The 12602-nt window shown below is 37.9% G+C and overlaps 1 protein-coding gene across 4 annotated transcripts in view; it reads right to left on the bottom strand.

Moving 5' to 3' along the window:
• Nucleotides 1-412: 412 nt before the first annotated feature.
• YES1 (YES proto-oncogene 1, Src family tyrosine kinase) overlaps nucleotides 413-12602 on the bottom strand; it is a 64020-nt gene continuing 51830 nt past the window's right edge. For all 4 annotated transcript variants that reach the window (XM_061399812.1, XM_061399810.1, XM_061399808.1 and 1 more), the window contains exons 7-12: nucleotides 12123-12278; nucleotides 11780-11959; nucleotides 7076-7152; nucleotides 5425-5578; nucleotides 4021-4152; nucleotides 413-3225 (exon numbers count right to left, since the gene is read on the bottom strand). In XM_061399812.1, the coding sequence (XP_061255796.1) occupies nucleotides 3017-3225; nucleotides 4021-4152; nucleotides 5425-5578; nucleotides 7076-7152; nucleotides 11780-11959; nucleotides 12123-12278 (908 nt within the window). In that variant the 3' untranslated portion in view covers nucleotides 413-3016. The remainder of the gene's footprint in view (nucleotides 3226-4020; nucleotides 4153-5424; nucleotides 5579-7075; nucleotides 7153-11779; nucleotides 11960-12122; nucleotides 12279-12602) is intronic.

The following is a 12602-nucleotide window of genomic DNA, read 5'->3' on the forward strand; positions in this document are numbered from 1 at the left end:
TATAAAAATATTTAATAAATGTTTATTAAATGATGTGTTTGTTCATTAAATGTTACTTTTCTGGAATCATTAGGGAAAAACAAAGCTAATAATTTTAGATAAAATAACACTAGAAAGCAATTAATACTATTACCTTATTGGAAATAACAAATGCTTTTGATTGGCCATTCATAATTTAGCATAATCTTATTTTCATTATACCTATAATACAAGTGTAAAACACACATAGAAATAAGGCTTGCATATTTTTCATTTTTAGAAAATTAAATCCCTTATGATCAAAAGTGGTTATTTTATTTTATATTCTTCACATAGAATCTTCTTCTAAGAATAACTTCACTTAAATCTCTTAGGTTTGTCAGTACATTAAAACTGTACTTGCTGATATTAAAAAAAAACAAACAAAAAAACCTTGTAAAAACAATGTCATTCACCTGACATGGAAAATTAATCACACAGAATAAGTTTAATAATGTTCTGAATTTAAAAAGAATTGATTTAACTCTGCTCAAGAGTCATAACTCAATACTTTTTTTCCCCCCAATGGAAGAAGAAACTCAGAATATACTTTGCTTTAAATGCCATTTTTTAAAAAACTGATAGAACATATGAATAGTGGCTAAAAAGATAAATGGGTACATTCAATGAGAATTTTTATTTCAATTATCCACAAAACAATATAATAATACTTTATAAAAATATTAAGTTTTAGGCTACCATTATTCATTAAAAAAAATGTTTGTGCTAGAAGGCTGTTTTTACCAACTTCCTTTCTTGGTAAGGAAAACAAATTAAGAGGCTGAAGAAAAGCTGTTGGAAAAAATCTTCAAATGTACAAACTTGTTTATTTTTCTCAGCAATTTAAAAATACATAAACCATTTAAACTGAATACACATTAAGTTAGTGTTTTATTTCCTAACTATACAATTGATATTATAAGGAACTGCTCCATTCAATTAAAATCTAATGAATGCCATCAACTTTTTCTGGCTTATTTTTCGGAACGGAATTATTAGTACATAAACATAATTTTATCCTTTTTAAAATGCTTAGAAAAATTGAAATATCATAGTTCACACAAAGCCCTTTAAAAATCTGAAGTCACAGGTTGAGGATGTAAAAGGTAAATGATGACAGCAGTCTTCTTGGGAAAATCCTTGTGGAAGGATTCAATAGTATGCAAGTTACGTAAACATAAGAAGCCACTGCAAGTTTTAGTACCAGAACTACTGCCAACCTGCATGGAGTTCATCTGTCACATTTTAAAATGGTCTGGATCTCAACACAGATACCACAGCACAGAACTGTTTATTTAATGACCAAATCAGGTAAGTGACGATAGTTAGTAATGATATTCCTAAAATGCTGGACCGGATGTGTTGCTATGTTTAAAATATAACTACAAAAGAGAGTGTTTTAAAACGTAAATACCAGACTTTTGTCAGACTCAGTTCCTTTGCTAGACACTTACACCCATGACGCTGCCATTCAAATTCGTATTTTGGGATTTTAATTTTCTTTTTGAGTTGGTCATAAAAATCAGTATTATTCTGTACGTTTCACTGGCGTACTTTAAATATGCAACAACTATCCCCCTCTTTTCACCAAGTATACTGAGTACTTTCTCCTCAAATCAACTAAATTCTAAAAGAGGAAAAATGATCATCATTAAGTATACTTAAAAAGGGAATGCAGATTTCAACATGGACTTGAAAACTGGAGTTCTAAAAACGTTCTGCATAGAAGCTGTATCACTGGAATTAGTGGGAAGCCTTAACTTAGCTATTTGAGGCTACAGCACTCATTTAGTGTTTGTGTTAAGGAAGATTAGTTTTATAGTCCTACCTATAGCTCTTAAAATCTCAGAAAACAGATTAAGTGAGGAGCTTTGAGTGCCAGCAAAGCCATTTTGTCACTCCATAACATCAACGTTAAACACAACATCCCACCTCTCTATCTGTAAAACTTTCACATTTTCTTTTCTCATATTTCTTTTAAATACATTTTCCTCTCTGTTAGTCTATATTCAGTATGAGCAAAAGTGCATTCAAGTCCCTGATCTAGTGATACTTTCCATTTGTGGCACCCACCATTAACTACATATTAGCAATCTCACAGTACCAGTCTACTTTTCAAAGATGACTGTTAAAAAAACGCTGAGTTTATTTTTTTCATGCTATCTAAAGATTAAAATATTTCCCCTTGGATTGTATGATTTCAATTATATATTGCCTTTAAAAAAAATCAATGCAACCTTACAAAACATTAGCTCACTTTCTAATTACCTTCATTATTTCAAACTGAGCTATTAAGAAATGATTAAAATGAAAAATGTCTTCTACTTTCCAGTTTCATGAGTATATTGAGTATTAACACAGTGCATTATACTTTCAAATTCCACTGCTGTCATCTAACATTTAATCAAGTTTTAGATGCCGTTTCCTTTCTGCTTCTAAAAACCTGGCCCACTTCCATGCAAACAGAGGCATATATAAAGGTTGCATATTAACTGTTCAACTTAGAAAAAACTTCTAAGAAGAATAAATGCAAGATATATTAAAAAACTGGAATGGAATTGTTTGGTCCCGTGAAAATTCCATAATTCTAGATTGTATTATGGTATAACTGATTTTAATCTCCCAAGTTTTGCCTATACTGATTGATAAATTTCTCTTAAATTATAAGTTTGGGGAATAAAAGAAAGGGAGTGATTCATAAGCAGTGCCTTGCTGCTCTTCACTGTCATGCCATCATTCACACGGTCATCCACATCTTAACTATACTTTCTTTGGACCCTGAAATCAGCTGGAAAAATTCATCATTGGTACTTTAGAGTTTAACACTTGGAAAAAAAAAAGTGGTTTTGTGCAACCATGTCTGGAATTCCAGTTTACCATCAAAAACATGCAGGGTGAAGAAGATTTTCTTCTTTTGATTCCTGTACGTAAGTGAGGAAGTCTACACAAGTTCTTTACAATTTTGGCAGATCGGTGCATATAAAATAGGCTTCGTGGATTATAAATTTTCTCCTGGCTGGTACTGTGGCTCTGTAGCAGTGAAATAGTCTTCCAGGAAGGACTGGATATACTCAAATGTTGGTCTCTCATCAGGGTCCTTCTTCCAACACAGATTCATCAATTCGTGGAGGGACTCTGGGCAGCCCTGCGGGCATGGCATCCTGTACCCTCGCTCCACCTGCTCCAGCACCTCGCGGTTCACCATACCTGACACACGGGTGCCAAACAGCGAGAAACAGTGAGAAACGGTGCCCCTACACACCACGAGCCAAACAGAACTGACCCCCACCGCTAATTCGACATATATTCAAGTGAGTTTCTTTACTGAAACGATCCTTTCTGACAGAGAAATAAATGTTAAATGTCAAAGGACATCAGCAAAAGCTTAGAAAAATGCTAATCTGTTTCAACATATCTTTCTTCATTCCACCTAAAATCTGGTTTTTAGTACTCATGCTTTTCAAAGCCAACCCCAAACTTGGGCTAATGAGGAACAGAGGCAAGACAGTGTCTGAAAGGAATTCAGAAGAATGAGTTCTAGTTCTGGTTTTGCCAAATATACTGATTATGTTACTTTATATCAAGTTACTTCCTTGAAACAGTTTCTTTATCTAATGTCACCTGTTTGACTTTGCTTAAATTTATTACACACCTCCTTTCTTGTATTCCTATGTAATCCCCAACTATTTCATCAGCAGCTCACCCTGTGTTATCACAGGCTAAGCATACCCTCAGTTACTTGTGGGAGGAAGGGAAGGAGATGACGGAGATATATTTATGCTCATCATCTGAGAAAACAGTAGAGCAAAAAGACCCTTTTAGAAAAGGGAGAAAGCTATGCATACAGAGCCCCATCTCAAGGACTGTGGCTCTCACAGACTGCTCACCATCCAATGCCAAAAAGAGAGAGGGAGGGAGGGAAGGAAGAAAGAAAACAGATAAACAAAGAGGAAAAAAAAGGCCTCTCCCCCATAAACTCCAGGTACATGAATGCAAGCTCACCTGGATATGGCACTCTGCCCTTTGTTACCAGTTCTGTCTGTAGAATTCCAAATGACCATACATCAGACTTGATTGTAAATCGACCATACAGTGCAGCCTCAGGAGCTGTCCACTTGATTGGAAATTTTGCACCTAAAACAGTATTGACCAGTTTGCTTCAGTAACTGGTTTCTTTCTGTGCACATATGGCAACAGCAGGGCTCGTTTTTTGTCAGTATCCCTACTGTACCTGTGATCAGTGTCAAATTCTTCAAAAGTACAAGATCTGCTTTAATACTATTTAAAATTCCTGTTAGTAGAAAACACACTTCTTCCCGATAAGATATTCAATGACATAAAAAAGTGCATGGCTGGTGGGGACAGAAAACCATCCAAGAAGGAACAGAGGTAAAAATGCTAGTAAGAAGCAACCAAAAACATGCATTATAGGATCTATAACTTTTTCAGTCAGTCCAGCTGCCTGCGTGCTGCAGTCTGTGGGGTCGCAGAGAGTCGGACACGACTGAGCAACTGAACTGAACTGAGTTCCTAGTAGTTACCACTGCTGGCTGCCAAGAGCATATTTCATTGGTTCTAATGTCTACTGGTTTTTGACCATAATCTCCTTTCTATATATGATCTCTCTCTAGAAAATTTTACTGTACTATCATTTTGAAAAGCCTGTACTAATTTACTCAAATATTTGGTGTCTTAGCACTTTTTTATGCACATTATGCTAATTGTTAGCAGAGGCACAAAAACACAGCCTTTGTGATGTTTATATACTTATAGTGAAAATAAGATTATAGGTGTCTTAAATACTTAAAGTTACTTATGTAGATATATAATGTTGTAAAATATAGTTCTTTAGATGTTCTGACAAACAGAAGATCAATTTTCATTAGCACAATCATAAAAGGTTTCATTCAAAAAGTGGTAGCGAAGTTTAGCCTTAAAGAGTGGTTAGAATTTCCACAGGTAAAGGCTGAAGAAGGACAGGAAGATACTCTAGCTGGAGGGGACAGCACACAGGTATGGAAATGGAAAAGAAAGCGCTGAGCTTCTAGTGCTTCATGCAGTAAAACCTGGATGGTTCTGAGGTTTGTTAGAAACGTTATTTTAAAATGTTTCTTATTTGTTGGCATGCCAAGGGAAGTGTGAAGAGGAGAATACTGCTCGCCGTATTCATAATGCAAACAACACCCACAGTCAGGTGCTTCTCTAGGGGAAAGAGCTATCAGAAAGCCACAGTATTATGCATTATGTATAATTTTATGATCAAAAATCAATGTTTCTCTGACTCTTTTGAGCAGGCCTAGAGCTGTTTGCTTAATTCTGTACAACCCTGTATGTTCAAAAGAACGGTAAGAAAATCCATTCATTGAAAATGAGGTTACCAGTTTATTTATTAAACAGTCATTTTACCTTGTCTTGCCGTATATTCATTGTCTTCAATTAACCTTGCTAAGCCAAAATCTGCTATTTTGCACACAAGGTTTTCGCCTACGAGAATATTAGCAGCCCGAAGATCTCGATGAATATAGTTCATTCTTTCAATATAGGCCATACCATCAGCAATCTTGGGAAGAACAACAAACATATATGGTATGAAGGGAAGGATGGAGAGGGCAATTCTGGTTAATGTTAAACCACATCACTGAAGACATGCCTCTGGAAAAGAGATGATGGTAATGGGGCAGAGTCTAGTAGATGATAGGAAAAACAGAAAACCTTTTAATGGAGCAGGGAGAGAAGGATGAGGAGGAAGAGAGGGGTCGAGAGGAGGAGAGAAGAGAAGTGGGGAAGGGGGAGAAAAAAGATGGCATGTGGCCCACAAAGCCTGAAGCATTCAGCTGGCCCTTCACAGATGAACAGTCTGCCCGCCTCCACCATAAAGGGGCTCAGAGCCTGGAGCTCAGGCGTATGGACGAGGCTTGACATATGCTAAGGTCGCACAGGCACAGTTTTCTTGGTATCAAGTTTCTCTGAATTGCCAGATCCTGTGGACATCTGGACACTCATTATAATGAGAGGAGCCTTAGATTCAATGTGTCAACCAAAGCAATAACAGGCCCCTTGAATACCTACCACACATCTGAATAAAACTTAATAGTTCTCAATTACATTTAAAAACAAAAACTCAGAAGAGTAAAACTACCACATCTTAAACTGTATACCTGCCATCTAAATTCTCGTTTGGGACTATATTAAAAAAAGAAACAGCATATACTTTATTTTTCTTTATTTAAAGACCAATATGATTAATTACTTATGGTATATTGGGCCTTCCCTGGTGGCTCAGAAGGTAATGAATCTGCCTGCAATGTTCTAGAAGACCTGAGTTTGATCCCTGGGTTGGGAAGATCCCTTGGAGAAGGGAATGGCTACCCATTCCAGTATTCTTGCCTGGAAAATTCCATGGACAGAGGAGCCTGGACGGCTACATTCCATGGGGTCCGAAAGAGTCGGACATGACTGAGCGACTAACCCTTTCACTTAGGTATATTACCTTTCCACCTTCTACCCTAGTAGGATCAGTGTGACCCTGTGTTGCTTAGTATCTGCTGATCTACCACAGCCCACTCCCAGCTTTGTTCAGGTCTTCTGCAGCATATACTTCAGATTTCTAATATTTTCTTTGGAACAGCAATCATTCACTGTCTTAACATGTGTCTGCTGAAGTATAAATACGTACAGAGTTTGTATTTGTGGATGCAAATGTTTCTGAAAGGCCACACGATAACAGGGCAGCATGGTACTGGGATCACTGACTCTAATACTTCTAAGTTGTTCAAATCTTAGACACCTGGCTCCTCAGATACTACAGTATCTGTAATATTCAGAGATTAGACTGGATTATCCGTAATGTTCCTCCCAGCTCTAAAACTCCATGATTTCACCATATAAACAATAGTATTCTGAGGAGCCTGGCGGGCTGCAGTCCATAGGCTCACAAAGAGTTGGATAAGACTGAAGAGACTTAGCACGTGCACGCACGCACACACACACAAGATTAGTTTGCATTTTTAATGTGCACTTGCAGTTCAAATGGACACACGGATGAACACACAAGTACCTGAGCAGCCATGTCAACCAGCTGTGGGAGCTTCAGATACTTTCCATCTCCCTCCTTCAGGAAATCTAATAAGCTCCCTGTAACAGACAGAAAGACATTCATGAACAATAAACAAATTTAACAAGAGTAAAATGAACTAATTAGGATATAAAGATGTAATACTGTCTGTTCTCAAAAAAAAAAAAAAAAATCTTGACTGTGAAGGGAAGCAAGAGCCAGAGAGAAGTTGGCGAAAAGCGGATGCTGGGACCACAGGAGGGTTTTCTGTTTAAATGAAAAGATGAAGAACGTAGTATAAGAACTGTCCTTAAATAGAGGAAGTGACACTTCTTTTTAGCCTGCAAGACAGACTGATGTTACATAAGTACTCTGCACGACAGTGGAGAAATACAGAAAGAAGCAAAAGCTGCAGTTCTTTGTTTCTGGGCTCAGAATCTAGATAAAGTGTAACAATCAATCCACTAAACAGAACATCATTCAGTATAATGATAATTGCTAAAACAGTACAAAAGCTGCAGAGCCCAGAAACAGCAGGAATCGGGGATTGGAATGTGTCATTTAGACCACTGTTTTTCTTTGCTCTTTAACCAGTTACAACAAATCCCCCCTCCCTTAAGTGTTCCTTATATCCATTCATCAGAGCGTTCTAGATGTACCAGTGGGCCTTTAACTTTTTTTTGGTCATGGGTTATTTTGAAAATCTGATGAAAACTACTGACTCTTTGTCTAGAAAAATACACGTGAGTATGAAAAAACTGATGGAGAATGTCACAGGAAGTTTTCTGGACCCTCTGAAGCTCATTCATGGCAGAGAGCAGGTACTTGATAAGTAACTGTGAGACCAATTCAGAGCAGTCCTTCAGTTTGCCCCATGCATGTCTCTAGCCTTATTTCCAACCAGCTACCTTCTGCACTTTCCACTACCCATGGTTTCGTTTCCCATTTCCTTACAGCTCTGCAGAAATACCAGTAACCCTTCTGTTTACCCATCCACATCCCTCATCATCTTAAAGGACGGTACAAGACTTGTCTTTTCTACTGATTTTTCTCATTTTTATTCCAACCTAGGTAATCTCTTCCTCAATTTCTATGTTATTCACTGAATGTGTCAAACACCTAGAAATTCATTATGCTTTTGCTTGAACTTATTTGTTCATAGCAAGCTGTTATTTAGTTTTATACTGAAAAATTAAGTCATTGGGTTAGGTCTTCTTTCCAAATTCAATGTAAGTTAGTTAGATGGCTTTATTTCTTTGATGCCTTATAATACTAGCAGACTTTTTATATTAGAAGCATTCAATATATTTCAATTATTAATAATTTCTAGAGTATCCTGCTTCCCTGGTGGCTCAGATGGTAAAGCGTCTGCCTGCGATGCAGGAGACCCGGGTTCAATCCCTGGATCTGGAAGATCCCCTGGAGAAGGAAATGGCAAACCACTCCCATACTCTTGTCTGGGAAATCCCATGGCTGGAGAAGCCTGGTAGGCTACAGTCCGTGGGGTAGCAAAGAGTTGGATATGACCGAGCGACTTCAGTCCCAGTTTCCGAGTATCCCGACAATCGAGAGAACACAAGGAGCAATGAGTTCAGTTGGGTTACAGAGGCCCGATTCTAAGTGCGTGAAGAGCAAAATGGGGGACTACTGAGTTTAGAAATGGAAGGGGCATTTGTGATCCTGCGTTTTAAATATCCCATCTAGATATAATCCTAATCTGTCAATCTGACAACACAGACCTCTACCACATTCCCCAATTAAATACTTCTTGATATCAATACACAAGCTAAATGGCCCATTAGCTTTATCTCCACAACACTCTCATACTCTCAATATCCTGATTTAAACTTCCTCCTGGTCCCTTTCCTGCTTTTTAGTTTACCCTAATATACTCTGACGTAGGATACCTGGCAGTTTTTCTGGGCAGAGATTCCTTGTTAAAAATGCCATGTGCTCTGATTCATGTTGACGTTTAATAGAAAAAACAAAATTCTGTAAAGCAATTATCCTTCAATTTAAAAATAAATAAAACATTTAAAAATACAAAAAAAAAAAAAAAAAAGTCATGTGCTTTGGAAGCTTTAGGTAATGTTTTAGCCACGAGTTAGTTCAGTTGCTGTCATGTCTGACTCTTTGCAACCCTGTGGACTGCAGCATGCCAGGCTTCCCTGTCCATCACCAACTCCCAGAGTTTATTCAAACTTATGTCCATCGAGTCGGTGACGCCATTCAACCATCTCATTCTCTGTCGCCCCCTTCTCCTCTTGCCTTCAATCTTTCCCAGCATCAGGGTCTTTTCAAATGAGCCAGTTCTTTACATCAGGGGGCCAAAGTATTGGAGTTTCGGCTTCAGCATCAGCCCTGCCAATGAATATTCAGGACTCATTTCCTTTAGGATGGACTGATTGGATTTCCTTGCTGTCCAAGGAACTCTCAATAGTCTTCTCCAACACCACAGTTCAAAAGCATCAGTTCTTCAGTGCTCAGCTTCCTTTATAGTCCAACTCTCACATCTGTACATGAATATTGGAAAAACCAAAGCTTTGACTAGATGGACCTTTGTTGGCAAAGTAATGTCTCTGCTTTTGAATATGCTATCTAGGTTGGTCATAGTTTTTCTTCCAAGGAGCAAGCATCTTTTAATTTCATGGCTGCAGTCACCATGTGCAGTGATTTTGGAGCCCCCCAAAATAAAGTCTTCTCACTGTTTCCACTGGTTCCCCATCTATTTCCCATGAAGTGATGGGACCGGATGCCATGATCTTCGTTTTCTGAATGTTGAGCTTTAAGCCAACTTTTTCATTCTCCTCTTTCACTTTCATCAAGAGGCTCTTTAGTTCTTCTTCACTTTCTGCCATAAGGGTGATGTCATCTGCATATCTGACGTTATTGGTATTTCTTCCAGCAATCTTGATTCCAGCTTGTGCTTCATCCAGCCTGGCATTTCGCATGATATGCTCTGCATATAAGTTAAACAAACAGGGTGACAGTATACAGCGTTGACATACTCCTTTTCCTATTTGGAACCAGTCTGTTGTTCCATGTCCAGTTCTAACTGCTGCTTCTTGACCTGCATACAGATATCTAGGGAGGCAGGTCAGGTGGTCTGGTATTCCCATCTCTTGAAGAATTTTCCACAGTTTGTTATGATCCACACAGTCAAAGGCTTTGGGGTAGTCAATAAAGCAGAAGTAGATGTTTTTCTGGAACTCTCATTTTTTTCGATGATCCAACAGATGTTGTCCATTTGATCTCCGGTTCCTGTGCCTTTATAAAACCAGCTTGAACATTTGGAAGTGCACAGTTCACATACTGTTGGAGCCTCGCTTGGAGAATTTTGAGCATTACTTTGCTAGCATGTGAGATGAGTACAATTGTATGGTAGTCTGAACATTCTTTGGCATTGCCTTACTTTGGGACTGGAATGAAAACTGACCTTTTCCAGTCCTGAGGCTACTGCTGAATTTTCCAAATTTACTGGCATATTGAGTGCAGCACTTTCACAGCATCATCTTTTAGGACATGAAATAGCTCAACTGGAATTCCATAACCTCTACTAGCTTTGTTCGTAGTGATGCTTCCTAAAGTTCACTTGACTTTGCATTACAGGATGTCTGGCTCTAGGTGAGTGATCACACCATTGTGGTTATCTGGGTCATGAACACCTTTTTTGTACAGTTCTTCTGTGTTTCTTGCCACCTCTTCTTAATATCTTCTGCTTCTGTTATGTCCATACCATGTCTGTTGTTTACTGTGCCCATCTTTGCATGAAATGTTACCTTGGTATCTCTAGTATTCTCGAAGAGATCTCTAGTCTTTCCCATTCTGTTGTTTTCCTCTATTTCTTTGCATTGATCGCTGAGGAAGGCGCTCTTATCTCTCCGCGCTATTCTTTGGAACTCTCTTAAGAATGTCAGTTCTTAACTTCTAGTTTTTCTGATGCTTTTGGGGGGAAGTATTTTCCCGTCAATGGGCAGCTTGTAGTTGCTGCTGTCACCACTAGGTGGAGGCACCTCACTGACCAAGATGGACATCTGGAGAGCGATGACGCAATCAGAGGCTTTCACTGTGATTAGTGACTCATTAATACTGAAAAGAGGAGATAAAATTCAAGAGGGTAAAAAGCAGGCCTGTCAGCAAGCATTCTTGGTGACTTACTGGTCCCTCTTCCAATGCATCATCAGCAAAGGGGAAAGAGGGAAGAGAAACAACCTTTCCTTCTCCTTTCCCTGCCCTAATCCACCCTGTTACTGAAGATCCCACACCTTGGGGTCTGGGGTTTGGAGAAAGACACCCTTCAGCTGACAGCATTGGAAAAAAGAAGTTTCTAGGAGTCCTCAGAGTATATTAAAACTCGATAAAACTAATTTTCTTAACTTTACCTGATTTCTTCATTTAGCACTGAAGACACAAATACAGTTCTGATTGCGTTGTTTTAAATCAACTAGTGCAAATCTGGTCAAACGGAATGAAGGACTTTACTTTCAAAATAAATTCAGTGCCTTATTTTCTTTTTCAACTCTGTACTATCCTTCAGAATAACTGGGACTAATTACTAAGTATTCTGTTAACATATCAGATTTTCTCTTTTCATATGTCTACATAAAAATCTCCAATTAGAAAACACAATAAAAATCTGTATGCATAAAGATAGAAATGACAAAATTTATTAACACGAATATCCCAGAGATACTCACGTACACATACCTTTTGACATAAACTCAGTGACAATGTAAATCGGCTCTTCAGAAACAACAGCATATAGTGGAACAAGTTTATCATGTCTTAGTTTTTTCATTATCTGAGCCTCTTGAAGAAAAGCTTCTGGCATCATTGTACCTGGCTTCAGTGTTTTGATCGCTACTTTTGTGGTTCCATTCCACGTTCCTACAGAAACAACCCACATTTCACTATTTTAACCTATATTTTAAGAGATTTACAACAAACTTCAATGAGCAGCAGTAAGCTTACATATTTCAACATATCATAAATGATGGCCTTTTAATCTATGGCCAAACAATGAAAGAAAACAAAAGTTCAGGCTCCTTACCCATCCAAACTTCACCAAAACATCCTTGTCCTAGTTTAACCTCTAGTCGCAAAGATTCTCGCGGGATTTCCCAAGCATCTTTTGCTAGACCTTGAGTCTGGGGTTTCACAGTTGGACACACAGTTGTTAACTTATGGCATAAACCATCGGCATGTTCTAGATAAATGAATAAACTATACTGTAAATGAATAATTTACAAAAACTGAGGTATACATACTTGTACCAGTGTTTTTAAAAGTTTAAATCACAGGAAATAAAAACATGATGTTCTATCAGTTTTATTACAAAGGCACAAACACAAAAATGAAATTGCATAAAAGAAAACATACAAGAAGTGAAACATTTCATTAAATACATTTTAAAGTTATTATTTATTGAATACTTATGTCCCAACTATCGTGCCAATTCAGTACTTCACAAATTCATATAAAGGAATCTTAGAAAACTTAAGCAACTTTCTCAAGGCCACCCAGTAAATAT

The sequence above is a fragment of the Bos javanicus genome, chromosome 24 (genome assembly GCF_032452875.1).
Source record: "Bos javanicus breed banteng chromosome 24, ARS-OSU_banteng_1.0, whole genome shotgun sequence".
In the NCBI taxonomy this organism is placed as follows: domain Eukaryota; kingdom Metazoa; phylum Chordata; class Mammalia; order Artiodactyla; family Bovidae; genus Bos; species Bos javanicus.